The sequence below is a fragment of the Podarcis filfolensis genome, assembly GCF_964270895.1.
Source record: "Podarcis filfolensis genome assembly, chromosome: 6".
NCBI classification, from domain to species: domain Eukaryota; kingdom Metazoa; phylum Chordata; class Lepidosauria; order Squamata; family Lacertidae; genus Podarcis; species Podarcis filfolensis.
In genome coordinates, this window is record NC_139609.1 from 60317490 (window position 1) to 60339447 (window position 21958).

Consider the following 21958-nt stretch of genomic DNA (forward strand, 5'->3'; position numbering starts at 1 on the left):
TACTTCCTCTTCCAGCTTGTGAAGGCTCAGCAGTCAACAGAAAGTGAAGCAAATGAGGAGGCAAGGAAGGAAAAGGCAGCTATTGGGGAAACACAGAAACGAGAAATGGGGGCGGGGGGAAGAATGTCGTAGGAGTTGGGGAACAGGGAAAATGTAGTGCTGGAGAGAGAAAGAGAGAGAATCCATGTGCATGCATGCACACCCAAGTCTGATCCAGCAAAACAGAGCCTCTAGAAATTGCCTATTTTCCCCATGGGTCCAATCACCAGCAAATCACATCTGTCTCCAGCTACTAAACTATAAAAATCATGGATCTGGTGCTTTCCAGTGCTGCTGTTGCACAAAACCATGGATCTGAGGCATGGACTCTTATGGATTGTCACCATTTCCCCCAAGACTTCCCTGAAAAACCACCATCAAATCATAGGCCACCTCTGTGCTTACTTACTTACTTCTGTGATGTGTCAATATGATTCCTTTGTCATCATATATAAAAGTCATGAAGATACATGAGGACCTGTGTCTTTGTGGCACTGGCCAGCACCAAATCTGTGATTTCCCCCCACCCCACCTGCAATCTACTAATGTAAACCTTAATTTAATAATGGTTTTGGGGGAACCCTGTGTAAAATCATGCATTTGTATTTTACAGGATATCAGACTGTTCCCCAGATCCCATGGAAAAGCAAATAATCTCTCTGTGCATGTTTCTCTCTGCCTGTCTGGCAGGAGGTGTCCCAGGGGGAGAGATGATGGAAGCAGCCAGAAGGGAGCATCCTATCAAAATTCCAAATGTACTCATTTGGCCCAACCCCAATCTATTTTGCGTCTCTTTAAACTTACTTAAATGGTCTCAGTTGTATTGCTCTGCTATTCCTATGAAGTTTGCTTTTATTTCTGCTTATGCTCCCCTCTTTTTTTTTGTATTTGATACATCTCTATGTCCTGCAGCTAATACATTGAAATTGTGCTCATCGTTTAGTTCTCACAGTAGTTGAAAACATGAACACAATGTAAAGTGCAACCTCTGGGACCCAAATATATATGTTTTAAACCTTTTCTTTAAAACAATCGTATTTATTGCAGGACCCAACAATGGTGATTTGAGTATGTGCCATTTGTTCAGAGAGTGCCTTACTTGAGGAAACTCCTTCAACATGGTTCTAATCTAATGGTTCTTCCTTTCCCTCTGGCAAACTCTGCAGAAGCACAATGCATGGCTAGAGAAGGAAGAGACGCCAATAAAGCAGAGTATATATTCTTCATTTTGACACTATTTCATTTAATTGCTAGCCTTCAGAATTAAATGAATACTTGCACTGTACTATGTCGTGTCTATGACCATAGGATCTCCCTGCACTGGGCTTGAATTGTTCCCCAAGATGCTCTCAACAAGTAAACATAAGAACGTAAGACGAGCCTGCTGGATCAGGCCAATGGTTCATCTAGTCCAGCATCCTGTTCTCATGGGGGCCAGCCAGATGCCTATGGGAAACCCACAAGTGGCACCCAAGCACAAGAGCACTCTTCCCTCCTGTGGTTTCCAGAAACGGATATTCAGAAGCATTAAGGAGGCAGAGCATAGCCATCATGGCTAGTAGTCATCAATAGCCTGGTCTTCTGTGAATTTGTCTTAACTCTCTTTTAAAGCCATCCAAGTTGGTGGCCATTACTGCCTCCTTTGGGAACGAGTTTCATAGTTGAACTGTGCTGTCTGAAAAAGTGCTTTCTTTTATCTCTCCTGAATCTTCCAACATTCAATTTCTTTGGATATCCACAAGTTCTACTGTTATGAGAGAGGGCCTTCTCGGTAGTGGTGCCCACCCTGTAGAATGCCCTCCCATCAGATGTCAAGGAAATAAACAACTATTTGACTTTTAGAAGACATCTGAAGGCAGCCCTGTTTAGGGAAGTTTTTAATGTTTGAAGTTTATTCTGTTTTTAGTCCTCTGTTGGGAGCCATCCAGAGTGGCTGGGGAAACCCAGCCAGGTAGGCGGGGTATAAATGATAAAATTATTATTATTATTACTTTCTCCACGCAGTGCAGAATTTTATAAATTTCTATCATGTTACCCCTTACCTTTTCTCTAAACTAAAAACTCCCAAACCTTTCTTCATAGGACATGTTTGATCCCTTATTGACTGTTTTATATGTACAAATTGTATATGATGTGATCCTACTCATTCTTTGGGAATTCTGTATCCATGACTATTCGTGGAGGGCCTGTTGTGTATTGGGGGAGCAGAGGGGAAATGCAATTGTTGTTGCAAGTAACACTGACATGTGGCATTATTTGGAGGTGGGGGGTCAAGGTTGTGCAATGAGAGGTTACTGAGTGGGGTGTGTCCAGAACTGTTGGTTCTGTTTCCCTAAGAGTAGGGAGCATTCGAAGTGTGGTTGCTGTCACTCTCATTTTGTGATACAGTATCTACTTTCCTCTGCGTGCTTTCACTTTTGGGTGGAAAGGCAGATCCAGCATGTTAGCTCTAAGAGGCAGATTCTTTATCTTGGTGTTTACACAGCCTGGAATTTCCCTGAAAGGGCTCGCTTAAATCCGCAAAATTAGCTGAGCCCAGTAAGCAATTAGGTCTGGATAAAGTTTACATGCTCCAAAGGCAGCACAAGCTAGAGTTAGTAAGAGAATGTCTATCCTGGCTTGGCTGATTAAGCCAAACTTGCCTGCTAGTGCTGTTAGAACACAAATGCAAACAGTCCAAAGGATCAGTGGTAGCAGGGTCACCTCCAGTGTGGTTGGGACCAGGGGCTGCTGTTTTAATTTCCCACAATGCCCTGGGTGTAACATCCCTCCAGGGCATTGTGGGAAATTTAAAATGGTAGCTCCCTGATGCAGTTTCCAAAGAGGGTCCAGGGCAGGTGTCAGGAGTGGCCTGTGTGTAGGTGCTAACTGCTGCCCATGCTGGGGTTGGTTACCTTGGGAAAGCCTATCAGCACCAAATGTTCAGCGCTGTGCCTCTGACCAATTTCTTGAAGATGTGGGCACCTGCTTACACTTCTGTGGAGCAAGCAGCACATCCTGCGAAGGGAGACCCTGATCTGGAAGTGAATAAGCAGGTTCACTAGGCATGAAGGTGAAAGGGTCTGAGCGCAACTATGCCTGGCTCCTCCATAATGCATTTTCTGCCACCTGGGCTAGAATTGCTCAAGACAAGTGTCCCTTGATGTCTCTGTCCTGAAATGCCCTCCACACTCCTTGCAGAGCCTATGCCTTTCAGGAGAATGGGAGCTAAGCTTACTTTCCAAAGGGAGACAGGATGGGGCTCAGAATTTCTGAGAACTCATAGCCTCACCAGTTCCAGTGATGACTGCTGCCCCCCAGGACTGGACGGGTGGAAGGCAGGAAGATCTACAATGACAGGCAGAGCCACCCACTGGCTGTAACTGAGAGGGCTGGCAGGTGGGGGTGGACTCAGACTGGTGGGGCAATGCCCTATTCGCCCTAACGGACCAGCTTCCAGTGCGCTCCGGAAAGCTTCCCTTGTTACCGCAGACGGCAAGGGTGTGTGTGTGGGTGAAAGCACTCTGCACATGCACAGAGGCGCTCTTGTTTTATTACTGCTATTTTACACATCCGCAGAAAACGGGCGCTGCCGTTCTGTACGAAGAAGAGTTCCTTGCTCTTGTAGGGTTTTAAAACAACTGAGCGAGTCTTTTTCTCGGGCGGCCAGCTCCCTTCTTTCCCTTGCCGCGGGCTCTAGCTGTGATCCGCTCTCCTTCCCACGCAGCTGGCGAGGATTTCGAGGTGAGCGCCGGACTGCGCGGCGGCGCAAAGGGCGTGTGCAGCAGGGAGCGCAGCCGGAGGAGCCCAGCTGAGAGCCGCGGCTGGAGACAGGCCGCCCGCCCTCTGCCTGCCGCTCGCTCCACCCTCTCCGCCGCCTCTGCAGGTCCCTCTTAAGAGCGCCTGCGCTGCCGGCCACCCTCCGGCAGGTCGGAGCTGCTTGGGCCGCCCGCCTGCTCGCCCTGGCCATGGCTTCCCCGGCCATCGGGCAGTACCCTTACCCGCTGCTGCTGGAGAAGGAGCAGCAGCGCTTCCTGCAGAGCCTCAGCGCCCACGAGAGGAAGAAGATCCTCAAGCGCTCCGCTGCCAATGACCTGAAGCCGCTGCCGCAGCCCCGGCGCAGGAACCCTCCGGAGCCCGCGCAGCAGCAGCAGCAGCAGCCCCACGCCCAGGGGGGCAGCATGGCGCAGTGGGGCGACGACGGGAAGGCTGCGCCCCAGCGCGACGCGACGTGCGCCCCCGCCGCCCTCTGGAGGCAGCACCTCGGAAGAGCCGCCGGCCCCGAGGCGCAGCCCAGGACCGACGCCTTCCTCGACGGCGTCCCGCTCGCCCCGCCGGACGACGGGCCGACGCTCGGGGCTCCCGCCACCCCCCGCTCGGGGCTGCCGCACCACCCGCACCCGCAGCACCACCACCGGCTGCGCCTGAGGTCCGCGGCGCCGCGGCTGCTGCCCGACGTGCGCACCATCTTCGAGCAGCCGCGGGACCCCCGCGTGCGGGAGGAGAAGGGCGAAGGGCACCGCTTCGAAGCCGTCGCGCTCTGGAGGGGCTGGTGCGACCTGTGCGGGGAGGCCGTGCAGCAGCGGGCGCTGCGCTGCGCCAGTAAGTGGCTCGGCTTTGCACGTCGAAGGGCCCCCTCCCCTCCCTCTCCGCGTAGACAGGGCAGCCTTACGCTTTAGACAAGCCGGCGGAGGCGAGGGAAAGGCTCGCTGGTGGGGATCTGCTCCCTCCTGACCTGTAGATGACCCCCTAATATCCCCCTTGTATGTGATAAGAGGCAGTGCAGGTAGCGGATCCTCCAGTCCTACCTAAAACGAAGGCACCCCCCTTCCCCCCTGTCCCAGGGTAGCTTCTCCTTGCCCCACCTTTGCAGGGGTCCCATTCTTCGTGGCGGGCAAGCAGATCACCTCTGCTGGCCCAGCCTGTTCTGATTTGTACACAGTCGATCCTCCCCTAATCCCTCCTGAATTGTTACTGCCTCTTTAAGAGCAAAGGGACTCTCCAGCCTCCTCTCCCCCGTCCCACCCCGTCACCCGGGGTCGCCTCTTTGCAGGTGAGTGACCGCTGATTCTCTGCGTACATAGCGCAAAACAGCTGTTGCAAATCCCCTCCTCCACCATGGCCGGCCAAGGAACCTCCTTTTGTAGGACACTGGAGATATTCGTGCCTTTAAAAAGACATTGATAATTTATTGTCCCGAGGTAGATAATAAACGTTGTAACCTTGTTGGATCCGATCTGCATTCCTATCAAAGCACTTAGGAGTCCTGGAGGAGAGAGCGCAGCTTTATGGGAAGTCTGGCGCAGGCACTGATTTATGTTCAAGACCTGAGTGCTAGAGCCCTTTTAAAAATTTCATGAGGTGTGTTGGACTATTTGCTGGCTTCTATTTGAGCTCCCGCTATGAGAATTTCAACCCTCTTTGATCCTAATTAGCGAATTGGCTTACACATCCTTTGAGTATTCCATTCTGAAACTGCAGCACATCAATCAATTAATAAGTCTATGCAGATGTGTTTTGCAAGCCCTCTTATCATCTGCACGTTGTTCATCTAAAATGCTTAATCTTGTCAACTTCGTGTTCACCATTCAGTCTCCTATTGGGATATTCCTATGTAAACACACCAACGGGATCGATCTGAACATTGGATGTACGGACTTTAGATAGGTTACTAGCTGTTCAGATGAGTGTCAGCTGTGTTCCCTTCCAAGGTGCTTATTTGTTAGGGAGGAGAAATTACATTTTACTTCGCTGTTCCGCCTCTTAAACCTTCAAGTGGTTCCCTTCCTTGCTCTCTGACTTGTGTGATCATTTACTAACCTGTTCCACTGCTGCTGTTTACCACGCTGTTGCCAGCCTTTTCCATAGGAGCCTATCAGTAAATCACTTGATGATAGTTGGGTGTTCTGTGCATGACTTGTATATGATTTGGTTAGAACTGTTGTGCTTTTTGATGTTGTCTCTCCTTTGCAGAGTTATGACTTGTATGCCATTAGATTTTGCCACTGGAAGTTTTACATGGCAATTCTGTTTTTAATTTGAATGTGGAGTTTTATTTCAAAATGGGAATCTTTGAAACTTGGAGTCTGTTGATTGCTTTGGCAGGAATTACATGCAAAATCTTAAAAGCTATCTAGTGCAGCCAGTTACATGCTAGCAAACAAAGACAGTTAAGTACTAAATAGCTGTTGCATGCTGCCAGCTATAAAATACCATTACTTGTCAGCTGGTACAAGTATGAAACACTGTTCAACATTGAATTAAAATATCAGTCAAATGTGAATAAATTAAAAGGCCTGTGCATTCATAGCTAGTACTACAAATCAGGTAGGCAAATGCCAGGATAGACAGAACAGGGTCTGCCTTTTATTTTTTAATTCCCCCCCCTAACCTCATTGGGGGCTCTTCAGATCACCTGCTTGTTGAGCATTTGTCCTGATTTATTTTATTTGAAAATGTATTCTTGGCTCTTTCATAAAATAACAAGGACATGTGTCAGAAATTGGCTATTTCACAAGCATTAACTCTAATTTGTTTTTTTGGAGGGGGCAGGGTAAATGACGTTGCATCAAAGCAAATGTTACCATACACTTTCTAATGCATTTTCTTGTCACTTCCCTTATCACAAAAGTCCAATCTTTCGGGGAAGTGTGTTGTGTAAGACATGACAATCGACTACAATGACACAACCTGAATTTGCTGGTGTATGATTTGAATATGATTGGGCTTCTGCCTCCTGGCCCCATCTCCAGCCTCCATATGTTCATGTGTATCGTTTATACAGAGGCTGCATGTCTACACCTGAATGCACAGAGGGTCATGTGATCCAGGGCTCTGAAAAATGAGGGAGGGGCTCCATGCAAACACTGCACTTGCACGTGAGGAGGTTGGAAGCAAGGCTAGCAGGCAGGACCCCAGTAAGCCCCTTCAAGATGCCTAGAACCAGGGGTGCCAACTTGAAAAAAATATTGGGGGCACCAGGTAAGCCCTACCCCACACAATCAATCACATGACATGGTACACACACACACACACACACACACACACACACACACACACAATTTGAATGGCAATGCCCATTAACTTTGTGGGGGCTCTTCAAATATTTTACTGGGGAAGCCAAAGGGACCTCGGCCCCTGGGAGTTGGCTCCTATGCCTGGAATGAATAAACGGGCTCATGATATGCATGCGAAGACTGGAGCAGCGTAAGAGATACCTAGGTTGCTTCACAGCTGTATCCCTTGCCTGTCCCAGATTTATCTGAAATACATTTTTAATTGGATGGGGCATCTAGTGATTTGAAATAGGTTTGTTCAGATGTGATTTGTTTCATTTGCAAATCACGCCAAAGCACCCAGTATTGCGGCAGTGGCCTCTGCACATTTTATAAGCCATTCCTTATTTGTTATGATGGCTGGATGAGCATGTGAACATTTTCCTGCGAGCAGTGCTGCTCCTGGCTGAGACCTCTTCTATGGCTAATACACGTTTCCTGTTTTAGTGCTGAATTGTCACTTGTCTTAGAGGTAGCTACTGACTTTACTCCACCAAGTAGTTGAAAATGAAGGCTGAAATTCTGTACACGCTTACCTTGGAGCAAGTCCTTTTGCATTTAATGATGCTTTCTTCTGAGTACACATACAGGAGGTTGCACTGTGAATAGTGCCTAAAAGTGAAACGTGTTGCTTTCTTAAATGGCTAATAGAGTGATGTATGTTGTCTGGCTGACTGTACTTCCTAGTTGTGTTCATGCTGCAATTCTGTCTGTGTGCATTTGCGTTGTGGTTTATTCTTTTTCCTGTGTGTGTGAAAAGTTGAATAAAAAGCACTGGCAACGCTGATCCACTTCAGGCATTTCAGTTCCCAGTAGCTGAGCCACAAGAGCAGACGTGGGAGACCTTTTGTCTATGGAAGGTGGGGCCTTTCCTGCAGTAGCATCTCCATGATGGAGTCCCCTCCCTGGGGAAATCTGTCAACTTTCCCTCCCTTTGTGCTTTCAGACACACTTGGAATACTTTTTTATTTTACTTAGAAAGATGAATTATTCAGGAAGGATGATTTGGGGTTTTTTCCCCCCATCTTTGGATGCTGGCTAGCTTTCATTAATCCTAAATGACACCCATTAAGAGTGGCCTAAAAGATAACACTTTCCCAGAAAAGCAATCAGCAGAGATAGATAGGTCGGATTAAAGTCTTTTGTGTTCCAAGTTTAAACAAATTAAATTGGGTATGTGGTACAGGTGAGTTTAACAAGATTTTCCTGTTGTTTTTTAAAAAGAAGATATAAGATGCATTTTTTTGTTTGCCCTGGCAGAAGTTCTGATTGTCATAATTGTCATAATAACTTTAGCATATTTATGGGGTGTGTAAGGGGTGGGATAGGCGCCATTTTCCTGGCACCCCTGCAGAAATGGGGCAACTCTCTGCCAACCCTGGGGCTGGTGTGGTTAGCTTCCTCTCCTGGCTGCCCTGGGCTTCTTTGGAAGGAAGGGCAGGATATAAATCAAATAAATAATAATTGTTGATGGGAGGGAAAAGAAGAAAAACCTGTGTCCACACACCCCTCCTGTTCTGCCCACAGCAAAACAGCAGGGCAGTGGATTTGCCCATGTATGAAGTACCGTATTTTTCGCTCTATAAGACGCACCAGACCACAAGACGCACCTAGTTTTGGGAGGAGGAAAACAAGAAACAAAATATTCTGAATCTCAGAAGCCAGAACAGCAAGAGGGATCGCTGCGCAGTGAAAGCAGCAATCCCTCTTGCTGTTCTGGCTTCTGTGATAGCTGCACAGCCTGCATTCGCTCCATAAGACGCACACACATTTCCACTTACTTTTTAGGAGGGGAAAAGTGAGTCTTATAGAGCAAAAATACGGTATTTTGGATTCCTCTTCTAAGTAAGACTTTCAACACACCTATCGGAGAGGGCATTATTTTCCTTGCATTAAGCATGTTTGTGTGTATGGTCAGCACATTGCTAGTGGTTTTCAGCTGAGTGTGTGTGTTTTGCCTAAATCTGTCCCATAAACTGACTTGGGATTTGAACTAGGAGCTCTCAGCTCCTGGTCTCCTAATCATTAATCTGCACTTAGCAGCCGTTACATCTCAGTGCAGCAGAAGAGGGAAGAGAAGGGATACAGGGCTACTCCACTGGCACAGCTGAGAGAATAGAAACCTTTGTCAGTTTCTCCTCCTCAAACTTTCCCACTGCAGCTGGCTATTAGAAGAACTTGTAGCAGTGGTTGCTCATTTCTTCCTCCTCCCTCTCAATCCATTTTCCTTTTGTGTTGCCACTTTTAGTGGGTGGGGACTGCCTTGTTCGTTGTGACTATGATCTTGCACTCTTGTTGCTAGTGCTAAATTTAAATTGATCACATCTCAATACAGGATTCCACTGTGCATTTCATAATTGTCTTGGACTACCCTACATTCCTGCATTTGACGATGTGTTTGTGTGTTTCCTGCTTGATCTTCCAGATCCAGTGCAGTCATTTTTATTGTTTTCTGTTTAAGGGAGCCCATTGCTGCTAATGTAGTCTTAAATGGATTATAATCGAACCATTATTTTCAGCAAGCATAGTCTTTAATACTTCTTTTGGTTTGATCCAACATTTGCTAACATTTGAAAGCTTATCTCTGCAGTTGCTAAATAACATCCCCCCCATGAGGATTAATCTAATTAATCCAACTTTCTCTGCTTTCTGGACATAACTATAATCTTCTTGGGGGAGTCTGCTTTATTAGAAGTGTTTTTAGAGTTAAGGGTGGCTCCTAGAAATTAAGAGTATACCTTCTTGCCGTATTAGGCAAGACTAAACCCATCTTTCCAGCGTCATCTTCATGCCCAGAACTGGGTGTGGTGTTTAAATTGTTAGCATGTCATAGATTTATAGAGTAGGATGTGATAGGATATGTTTCTGTTTCCTGTTCTTTCTAAAATTCCTTAGGCTTGTCTGCCTTTCTAATACTGCAGTGCCTTGAATTGTATTTTCATGCACCTAATCACAGTCACTACAAGAACTATTTGTTGAAGAGTAACTGCTGGTTTATAGGCTTGGTTTGCATTTAATACTCCACGCCATGGCTAAGCATGAATGTGGCAGCATGTGTGTATTCACAGTGAAAACCACAGCTGCCTTGCTACTCAGAACTAAGCCATGGTTTGGCTTAGACTTGTGCTAAGACTGTTGTTCTTGACTTACCATTTATGGTTGGTCTGGAGCTGCCAAACCACAGGGCTGGGTTTGGTGATAATGCAGAACAGCCAAACCATGGCTTGGTAGCACTGCTGGAGCAGCACTGAGTGAGGAGAGAAGCAGCCACATTTCTTTCCTGTGAATTATCCAGGATATCATCATGCTTAGCTATGGTTTGTCTTATCTTTAGCTTAGTATGAACTGGACCATGATCTCTGTGTGAGTGGAGAAACGAGTATGTTAGAAACATAATCCCATTAATTTGCCTTAAGTATTTCTCTCTGTGTGGGGTTGCAATCTTTAATCAATTCACTGGGGTCATGAGGTGCACAGAATCATAGAGTTGGAAGGGCCTCTGAGGATCATCTAGTTACGTTCTAGTCCAACCCAAATATGCAGCTGTGCCATATGGGGATCGAACTTGCAACCTTCTCGTTCTCAGCACCATGCTCTAACCAATGGAGCTATCCATGACTGACATGTTTTTTAAAAAACAAAAGCTAAGAGAACAGGAGCACTGTTGGCTTTGGGACAAGTACATGTGTACCCAGCCTGTTGGTGACCCTGCTCAAGTGCAGCACTAATCTCCAGTTTAGCATCTACATGAGCCATTTGAGTGCTGCTGTGGTGGCTGCATGGGCGCACCATTTTATTCATTGCTGAGATGGATTTGATGAAAAAAGATGTGTCAAAATGCTTTCCCCCTTTCAGCTTGTATCCTAAGCTTAAGCAGACAGGTTTATCCTGCGTTGCAAGCTATTGTGGTTCTCTCTGTCTGGGTATGAAGGGAGCTGATGCATCTCTTGGAAACCATAGGCAAGAAACCACAACACACACACATTATAAGTGGACCTGAGAATTTCATCCACACGTGACCAGAGACTTGGTGACGGTCATCTCTGAGTTTAGGATTCCAGCAAAACATGCAGTCAGACTATCGCTGTTGCTCACTAGGAAGATGTATAGCTATTTTTTTTTTAAAAAATCATTGAGGCAGCCTGCCAGCTTGGATGTTGCTGCTTAATAACCTCTGCAGTCCAACATTTTGGCAAGGGATAGAGCTGGCACAAGCCTCAGAGCATCTCTTCTTCTAGCCTGACAGCGTTGCAGTTTGTTTCCCTGCGTGGCGGGAGAGCTTTCCTGCTCCTGTAGCCAAGTGTTCGTGTGCTGACCCCTCTTCGCTGCCATCCTGATTTCACATTTTGGCTTTCCCTCCAATTTCAATCTCCATTTTAGTATTTCTCTCTGCGATGTACGCAGACACAGAAGAGTGACTGTGGCTCAAATCTGTTCTTTCAGAGCCATTTGAAAATGAAGGGCGATTGGAAGAGACAGTAGACACCGTATGGTCCTGCTGCATCATATTAATGCTGCAACATTATGCACAGCTCTGTGATTTTGTTGCAACAATATGTCACAGTTGGTCAGTTTTTTCCCATTGAATTTTTTGTGCAGATGGAATGTTCACAACAGCATGAATTCCACCCCATCTTTCCAGCTCTGGCCCTTTCTGGACTTGGATACCCTGGCCACAATAATCCGTTCTCTAAACCTACTGTTTAGACTCTTGGGGCTGCCCCTTGAAGACAGTCCAGCCACGGCAGCTGGTTCAGAATGTGGCTGTGAGAGTTCTGAGCAGTGTAGCAATGTGGATTCATATAACACCAACTCTCCGGGAGCATCTTTCTCTGTATGTGCCAATTCAGTACCTGAATTGGGCCGAGGAGGTTCTTCTCTCCTGTCAAGGACAGAGTCTCCTCTGTGGGGCTACCCTGGCTGTGGAACTCCTTCTCCTTAGAGGTACGGTTGTCTCTCTCACCCATAGAACTGAATGGTCCCAGAGCCTTTCTACCTTTCTTTCATGAGTTCCCCTTAACCATTAACCATGGTTAATGATCACCAGGTTTCAACCTTAACAAGAAATTGCAATTGCTGAAAAAGAAACCAGCTGTCTTATAAATTTGGTGCAAAAGTTTTTCGGAATTCCAGCTGAGTTTTTGAGTTATGTATATACAAATATACATTTATAGTCTCTTTATAGTGAGCAGTGTGGTATCCACAGCAGAATGTGTGTGTGTTGTCAATAATTGCTTTTTCTTATCAATTGCATGCAGAAACATATTTACATAGACAAATTCCATATCCTGGATATAGAAGTACTGATGAAAGTCTGTATCCGAAGCCGGGGAAGATTTAGTGCCAAACATCTTAACTAATTATTCTAAGTAATTCTCTAAATTGTTAGATTGTGCTCTATTTTTAACAGAAGAAAAGCAGCAGCAAGTGCAGACTCTGAAAGGGGTTTTTTGCTTGGTGGTTTTTGGGTATTTTTAATGGGAACTAAAACGGTTCTCTTTAAATCTGCACATCATAACAAAAAATCCCTTCTTGATGCCATTCTTCATTCAGCAGACACTCCCTTTCCAAAAGAATGGTGTTGGGCAGATTCCTCTTTTGCTTTTTGTGCTACAATTAAACCTGGGTGTGTACTGATCAGAGAGAACTCATGTCAAAAGTGCAAATGCATGGTTTCCTTTTGACTTTTTGCTTTCTGTAGGCTTTGGGGGAACAAGCCTATTTCAACAACTCCTTCAGATACAGTGGTACCTCGGGTTAAGAACTTTATTCATTCTGGAGGTCTGTTCTTAACCTGAAACTGTTCTTAACCTGAAGCACCAATTTAGCTAATGGGGCCTCCTGCTGCTGCTGCGCCGCCGCTGCATAATTTCTGTTCTCCTCCTGAAGCAAAGATCTTAACCCGAGGTAATATTTCTGGGTTGGCGGAGTCTGTAACCTGAAACGTATGTAACCTGAAGCATATGTAACCCAAGGTACCACTGTACTGCTTTTGAGGCTGGCCGCTTACACTGTCAATGTTTAGTTCAAATCCTGACCAGTTCAGAGAGGTACTGGTACATCTGAGACAAGGTTTGTTTGCTGCAGAAGGCAGTAGGTCCTAGCAGGCAAGGTGTTAAACTGGGCTATTCAAGTTCACATAGCCAGCCTGCAAACTCCCATTCACTTGAACTGGCATCCTCTTGCACCTGTTGTGGTGTGAGAGGGGGCTTTCCCCACAAAACCAGTTGCTGAGTCCTGTATGAGGAATATGCACCTAAAAATAAATAAAAATGAGCTCCTTTTTGTGCATCACTGATATTTAAATGTGAATCACCAGGCGTGAATTTGTTCATTATTAATTTGTACAGTGGTACCTCGGGTTACAAACACTACGGGTTATGAATTCCGCAAAGGTTAAGAACGGTTTTGGGTTAAGAACGGACCTCTAGAATGAATTAAGTTCGTAACCCGAGGTACCACTGTATACTCTTTAGGTTATGTTAAGTACTATAGAAATAAATGACAATATTAATGATGATGTCCAGGACACATCCATTCTGCTTGTCTTCTGAGGGGAAGGGAAAATCCCTTGTCACAGCTGCTATAAGGAACTGAGGATCCACAGGGTAAGCCTTAGGATACAGTGAGAAGGGCCCAGGGTGGGACCACTCCCTGGGGGAAAAAGAGATATATTTGTGGTGGGATTTTTTTTTATTATGCCAGGACATGCATGGAAAGGAAGTTGAAACAGATCTGGCAAATGCTAAATTGTCAATTTATTCAGCAAGTGAAGTACAGGCAACCCTCAGCTTGATGCTGGGGTCTCATAGAGTCAAAGCACATTGGATTCAATAAGCGGGTGGGATTGCGAAAGTCTTTTTTCCTGGACCCCTTTTTATTTTTTAAAATGGCCAAGTGTGTAAAGCTGAAAGGGCACAAGTTAAATGTGGGCAAGTTGCGAGTTACTTGTAATGTAAACTGGATCACTTCAGCTTTGTTTGTGAAAGTGGTTGTGTAATTACGGTTCTACACAGGGTTGGCAAGGCAATATAAGTTCCCACCTGAGCAATTTACAGTGTCTCAGCATATTCTAGGGATGTCCTTATTTAATAGGAGGACTCCATTTTGAGAAGCTTGGAATCTTCTGAGGCCTTCAGGTGAAAGGGTCTTGGAGTTGAGCACCTTTTCCACAGCCCTGCTCCTGAAAACTGGTTGAGGTATTGGGCATGTTAATGTTATTTGAGTTGTTGCAGCTGCTCCATATATACACTCTATTATTATTCTAGGGTATTGTGCTGCTGAGTAGAAGTATGTGTATCACTGCTACACCTCTGCAGTTGAAAACTCTTCACTATGGCCTACTGAATAACACTCTCAGTTGCCCAGGCTTTAAAGGAGAAAGAATGATTGTTATTGTCTTGAAAGAATACTTCCAGAATTGAACTGCTTGCGTTTATCATTTTATCAGCCTTTCCATTTAAAATAAAGCAGGCCTAGGCTCCCCCACCCCTCATTTCTCCTCTTCTGCTTTCCTGGTTAGTGCATGCAGTGATTTGTTTCCCCCCTCAGCAGACCCAGATGGCTGGCCAGCCAGGTGTGACCACTGCATTTTGAGAGACCATAAAATGCTGATTGCTCCACTTGAGTGTCTGTGGCATGTTGCTTGCAATCTAACCCCAAAGCAGCTGGTAACACAACTTGATGTGCCACTGGAATCTCAGTCAGATCAGACGGTGGAGCCATAATTCTAAGTGACAGAAGCAAACCTTTGGTGTCAGATGCTCTCCCGCATGGATATCTAAATGATCCTCTTCACTCTCATTTTAAGGAAATCTGTGTGCTGTTATTGATAGGGGAGAGTCATGGAATGTATAATGCCTAGAACCTACTCTCATAATAATGTAATAACATGTGGGATGCTTCATTGGAATCAGGCATTGGTTACACCTGTACCTTTGGCAAGTGAGTTTGCTTTCTGGTTAGGTATTATCCAAACAAGCCGCCTTAGAATTGTGTTTGGAGCATAAGATGTTGCCTTTGACCACTGGTCCATCTAGTTCAGTATTGCCTACAGTCCCTGCTCTGCACAGGCTGGTAGAGGCTCTCCAGGATTTCAGGATTTTTGCATTTACTACTTTTATAACCTACGTTTCCTCCAAGGAGCTCAAAGGGGCATACATAGTCCCTCCACCCCCACCCTACCCCATTTTATCCTCACAATAATCCTGTAAGGTAGGTCATGTTGAGAAATGACTTGCCCAAGGTTGCCTTGTGGGGTTGATGGGTGAGGAGGGATTTGAAACCACATCTCCCCAGTCTCGGTCCACTGCTCGAAACCATTGTGCCACATGGGCTCTTGCGGTTGAACCTGAGCTTGAGGTTTTTAGCATGCAAATCATGCTCTTCCCAACAATTATACAACCTGAAATCCAGCCCCTGGATTTGTTCCTGCTGGAACACTGTATATTTATTTTAATTTGCATAACAGCATCTATGGGGAGAAATTCAAATGTAATAAGTGTGTTCTGTTGCAAACACTCTTTGGATTGTTCGCAGTTGACTGTGTGAAGAGTGAAATGTGTGTTTTGTCCCTAGCTGAAACCAGAGACAGAAAGGTAGCCGTGTTGGTCTGCCATAGTCAAAACAAAAAAATTTTTTTAGCACCTTAAAGACCAACTAAGTTAGTTTTTGGTATGAGCTTTCGTGTGCATGCACACTTCGTCAGATACACTGTATCTGACGAAGTGTGCATGCACACGAAAACTCATACCAAAAACTAACTTAGTTGGTCTTTAAGGTGCTAAAAATTTTTTTTTGTTGAAACCAGAGAGAGACATTGGGTGGGAGCTAAATTGGCAGGTTGTCAAGAAGCTGCAGCTAAACCAGCACTGTGGCTGAGGCTGACTGTGTAACTTTGTGAGATTTCAGTTATGAGAGTTGGCAGTAGGATCCAATTGGTCAGGATGTTACAAGTCCTTCAGTGGACGTTCTAGTCAGAAAAAGCGCAGGCTCCTGCTGTTTGAAAGTTCAGTTGGGCAACCTTTGGGAGACTGAAGAGATTTGCCAATGAACTAAACAAGAGATTCTGAAAAGCCATTAGCAAGCCTGTGAGAGTCTGGAGCTGCGAAGCAGCCAGAATCCAGAGAAGAGAGGAGCTGAGGGTTCTTTGTGGCAGCAGACAGCTGCTGAAAAGGAAGGTGCCAACATCTCCAAACTTGAAATCACTGAAATCAGAAGCTAAGATGGCTTGCAAAGGAAAAGGACCACACTAGCACTAGTTCTTGGGGAAAGCTAAATTCATAATACGCTCACAACAACCCTGTGAGGTTGGTTAGGCTTGAAAGACTGTGACTGGCCCACTGAGCTTCATGGCAGAGGGAGGATTCAAGCCCTGTCTTCCCAGTTCCTAGTCTTACATTCTAACCATGATACCACATTCCTTCTCCATTGAGCAAATCCATTGAGCAGGCTCTCTTACAAACAACAAGAACCTGCTTAGTCCAATTAGTTGCTTTGGTTTTTAGGATATTGGGAAGTTGCTTCGCCACAAGGCTTAAGAGGTAGCTGTGGCTGCTTCTTCTTTGCATCCGTTGCTGTCCTTGTCTCTTGTCTGCCCTTAAAAGCAAGCCCTGCAATTCTTGTCACACTTCCCTATGATTCACGGAACTGTGTAAATTTTTAATAACCCCTTTGTCTTTTGTAAGTGTTTGTTTTAGGCAGCTCATACCTTTAGTAGGTGTGGGCATTCTTTTGACAGTACTATGCAGGAAATAATAGCTATTAGAGAATTTCTGTTCTGCCATTGCTCCTTCAAACAGGAGTGGGTAAGATTTATTTTTTTTACCTGCTGTGGCTGCTTTTGAATCTTCCTGTCTTTAGTAACACACACACACACACACACACACACACACACACACACACACAGAGCCAGGTCTCCTCCTCACATTGTTTCAGATGTGATATCTGCTACTCCTCATTTATGGCATGCTAATCTGCTTGGTTTTTTAAGGTTTGTGGGCTTTTTACACTTTTAAAAACTGTTCTGAGAATGGAGGTGGCGGCTTCATGAACAGGGGCGGAAGAAAGGGGTGCGGTGGGTGTGGGCCGCCCTGGGTGTCATCCCTTGGGGGGGTGACATCGCAGTGCCGCCCCCCTGGGATGCTTGCTGTGTGGGCAGCTAGCCCCACCCCATGGACATCTAGCCCCACCCCTGTGGGCACAGCATGTGCACCACTCCGGGGGCCGGAGCAGCTAGCTCCGCCTCTGTTCATGAGTGACATAGGGGCCAGTCAATCAGGGTTGTGTATAATGCTGCTCTGAGGAAGGGAGAGGTGTAGCCAACCAGGACTGTGTACAGCTCTACTCTGAGGAGAGGGTTAAATGTGGTTTCATGGTTGACACAAAGTGTAGCCAAAAGTATGTCCAGAACACAAGCTCACTTTGTGTGTATGAAGGGGTAAATGGGACTGTGCCACTGGTCCCAACCCCAAAGTAATGTGGCTTCCCCTTACTCACCACCTGACACCCATCTGCTAGGCATAGACACCCGACCCAAGGAAGCCTATAAGAGTTGACATCCTGATCACAAATGGTTCCAGTTCCCAGGGAAATGTAGTCTTTGGCTCAGGCATTTGTGACTTATGTAGGAACAGCCAATCTGTGACCCTCCAGATGTTTTAGACTACCCCTGGCATGGCCAGTAGTGAGGGATGATGGGAGTTGTGATGTAACAAGGGCCACAGGTTAGCCACTCTGTCCTAATGCATTGGCAGTGTTTGAAATTAGCCAGGCGCCTGTGGCATTTTGCACCTGGCTATCGGCCACTTGTGACCAAGTGAAGATGCCTGGATGCCAGGATGGTGCCTGATATTTCCACCATCTGGAGGTACATGCCTGGGGATCATTGGATCTTGACTGTTTTCACACACTAATACCACATCCTATAGAATTCTATCAGTTATATTTTATTTGCACAATCAGAATGAATTTCAGGAACCAAAATGCTTTTTCTGGGCAGCCTGAGCAGGAGCAATGAACAATGTTATAGTTAAATGTTGTAGCTAATAATTAATAATTACTTATTTATACCCCACCTATCTGGCTGGGTTTCCCCAGCCGCTTTTGTCTTCACTTCCCCCACCCCCCTGCCCTGCTCACAGTTGTGAAGAATATTCCTGGGTTATGAATGGCCTATGTCACAATTAATTTAAAAAGATGGGAACAGGCCAATGTACATGTGGACTGCCCGTGAATAAAGTGACTTTTCTTTAAGTTCTCTAAATTCTTAACCTAGCTCAAGGTTGTCATTTGAACTAGCCAGATGTTTAACTGGTAATCACAGTCAGTTCATCATTTGAAAAATAAGACTTTCCTTAAAATGGCAACCAGACATTCTGGTTTGGGAAATGTAACCTTGGTTTAAGGAGCCATTTTGCACCTAGCTTATGTATCCAAGTTTCTAACACTTCATTGTTGTCATCCTACCCATTTCTGCACACCTTGGGACCTGGATCCTGGAAGGCTTCTTCCATGCAGACCGTCCATATTCTAAGTTTATTGGATGAGGTGGTCCTGATTGTCGTTCAGGCTGCTGAGATCCATCTTGTGACAACATGGAGGAGGGTCTTTTGCGTTGTAGCACCCAGTTTATACACTTGGATTGAAGGGGGCTACCATACTTACTTTCCCATAGTAGGTTCCCTGCTAACATTATGGACACCTGCAGCACTCTTAATGTAATATGGGCATTCTTATCTTGCAAATATTTTTCAGGCTTATTGTTTCCTGTTACAATTGGTGTCAAGTTCAAGTACACTGCTAAATACTAATAACAAACTTCCAGTTAATGTTTATAGGCAGATAGGGCTTTGTTTTGTTCCTGCCTTTTTGTAGTTTGTTCAGAAAAAAACATTATTCAGTTTTTAAGAAGCCAGATATTTAAATGCACAGAGATCTTCCATTCGGTCTATTGCTTGTTTGAAAACATAAGGCCATAATGAATGTGAGCATTGAAACAAAAAGGAAATATTGGTGTATTTATATTTGATTTTACATAATCAAGGTATTGCAAATAGTTGCTTTGACTTTCAAAAGGCAATGGAAGGACGTTTAATTGAGATAACCTTATCACTTCATAGCCATTATAGAAATTGGTCCTTGACGGCTTAATATTTTCTGACCAAGCTGTTCAGTAGAGATTGGATATTCTCATCTAGGGCAGAGAAGGTTTAATGTCCCCCTAGGGGTTAGGGTGAATGTGATTGCCTGGAGAGTGAACCTTTTGTAAGCCACAAGAGGTTGAGCCTTTTGTCCTACAAAAGAGTAGTATTTTTTTTCCCTTCCAGTAGCACCTTAAAGACCAACTAAGTTAGTTCTTGGTATGAGCTTTCGTGTGCATGCACACTTCTTTAAGTGTGCATGCACACGAAAGCTCATACCAAGAACTAACTTAGTTGGTCTTTAAGGTGCTACTGGAAGGAAAAAATTTTTTTGTTTTGACTATGGCAGACCAACACGGCTACCTATCTGTAAAAAGAGTAGTAGTTAGGGTTCTAAGGCTGCAATCCTTCAGTAAGCACCACTGGACTTAATGGGACTGAGTTAGTGCATAGGATTGCATTCTAAATGTATTTCATGGGTGTCTGCAGGTGTTTTTCTTATGGGGGTAGGGAGCACATAAGCCAGTCAAATGTAACTAGCATCTGGGAACAGGTCTACCAAGTCTGGTAGATCTGATGGCTGAGTGGAAGTGAGGTCTAGGTAGATCTGTCACCTGAGAAACTTGTATTACTGGCCTGACCTTTCATTGCATCTCAATGGGTAGGCCTGCTGTCCATCAATGAGTAGACCTAAGTATGCCACTAGACATGTCCATACCGATTAAAGCAATGCTCACCAATATTTTGACAGTCTTGTTCTTTATAGCTACTCCCGACAACTTTTAGGCTACTTCCAACAACTTGTGGGCAACCGGTAGGGAACATAATTTGAGGCTGAGGGCCACATTCCATTCTGGGCAACCTTCCAAGGGCCGCATGGCAATGGTGGGTGAGACCAGAGGCAAAAATGGGTGGAGCAATGAATGGAAATGTTGCCTCTTTGTACAGAAAACTCATTTTTAAATGCATTCAAACGCCGCTCTGCATCCTCCATCTAGGCATGCATGAGGCATTACTGGAGTTCAAGGACCCATTCCAACCAAGGAACAACACTTGTGGGGCACAACAGGCCAATATGGGGTGTCCCCTGGGGAGAGTTTGGGAGCTAGTCAGAGAAGCCTGCAGGGCTGCTTTTGTCCCTTTTGTCGGAGGCTCTGCACTCCAGCTAAGTACACTTAATTAGACTCAGTAGGACTTACTTCTGAGGAATCCACTAAAAAAACAAAGGGGGAATATCATGCCATGTAGCTAGTTCTAGAACAGTGCGAAGACATATATTTCTTGCCACAGAACAGCTGGCCTTGTATTTGTAGCTAATCACCTGTTTTAAACTTATTAATACCTTGGAGATGAAGAAATTGGTTACTTGGCATATTAAGGTTACTGTTTTTATTGTACTCTAAAATAATATTGAGATTAAACTAAAATGCTGACAGAAAATAGGAGCCAGTGGGCTGAGAATATTTGAAAGAAGCTTTGCAAAGAAAGGGATGGTTCCTGTTCTCTCTCATTACTGTAGCCTCTTCCGTTAGGTTGCGTTATCTTATCAGGCAAAAAGCCCCAGAAATAGAAAGTTTTCCATGCATTACAGGAGCAGCCGTGGAAGTTTGAGGACTGTGGTGTGCGCGTTTTAAGAAAATGCTAAACAAAAAAGTGAAGGGCAGGAGCTAAAAATTAACACTATATTGAGAGCTCTTCATTTTGCAACCTTAAGTTCCGGTGAACATGCATTTGCTGCTCCCAATAGCATTCCGCATTCAAGCACTGCCTGCCTGCCTGGGTTGCGTTTGCCAGAGGAGGCTATTGATCTTATGTTAGAAGAATGACAGAAGGGAAAGCAGAGGCTGCAGCTTGCTTTGGATTAGTAACAAAGAGAATACGCAAGATCTTCAGGCATTTCCCTAAGTCAAAATCATGGTCCGAGGGTCTCCACCTTCAACTCAAGAGGCCCAGCAGAGAGGCCTTGCTGGCTAAAGGTAGGTTGAAATCATTCCAACAAACTTCTGCACCGATTCTAATAACAAACCACAAGATAAGGGTTAGTGGCTACCAGTAATGTGTACTTTAGCTTTATGGTGTTAGTGCCAAAATTTTGATGCAATTGGGCAGTCCAGTTCTGGGTATAACAAAAACCTACAGTAATGGGAACTTTTTTTTTTGTTACAGCTCATACCAGTGGTGCCTCAGTAATGTAGTACATCAGTAAATGACTGCACTTTCGCTTTGATAATAATTTGGTTTCAAATGCTAGACTTCTAAATGTAATAATGTGTCCCTTAATAATTTTCAAAGCATAATTTTGGTCCTTTTACCTATGTTGTTTTTTTTCAGATCATACTTGGGCAAATGGAGTTACCAAGGCATTTTGTATATGGACTTTAATGCTGTAAGCAAATGTTGTTCTGGTGTTCCATTTGCCATTTAGAACTCACTGCTAATGACTATAAGAGGCTGAAAAACATTCAAAGTCATGGAAAATATATTAGACATATTTCTGTGCTCTGTTTTATTGCTCATGCTAATGGCATCCTCCTGGATTCTGTTATTTTGAACATCAAACGCTGAGTAGATACTATTTTTTTCCCTTCCGTAGTCTGTACATTAAGAAAACCATATGAACCTTAGATTTCTAAATATTTTGTATAGGGAAATGACCTGTAAAATGAAGCCTAACCAGTTCTTTAGGGTGAGGTTGGCATGTTTGCTTCTACCTACCCTTGTTCATCGGTGACCTTTCAAGTTACT

At 45.0% G+C, this 21958-nt stretch overlaps 1 protein-coding gene across 2 annotated transcripts in view; it reads left to right on the forward strand.

The window, feature by feature from the left end:
- The first annotated feature begins 3928 nt into the window (after positions 1–3928).
- The window catches only part of RASSF5 (Ras association domain family member 5), a 104769-nt gene continuing 86739 nt past the window's right edge, over positions 3929–21958 (forward strand). The window contains exon 1 of one of the 2 annotated variants that reach the window (XM_083617142.1): positions 3929–4620. In XM_083617142.1, the coding sequence (XP_083473268.1) occupies positions 3987–4620 (634 nt within the window). In that variant the 5' untranslated portion in view covers positions 3929–3986. Of the gene's footprint in view, positions 4621–20793; positions 21190–21958 lie in introns of those variants that run through there. The other variant, XM_083617143.1, reaches the window with a different exon arrangement.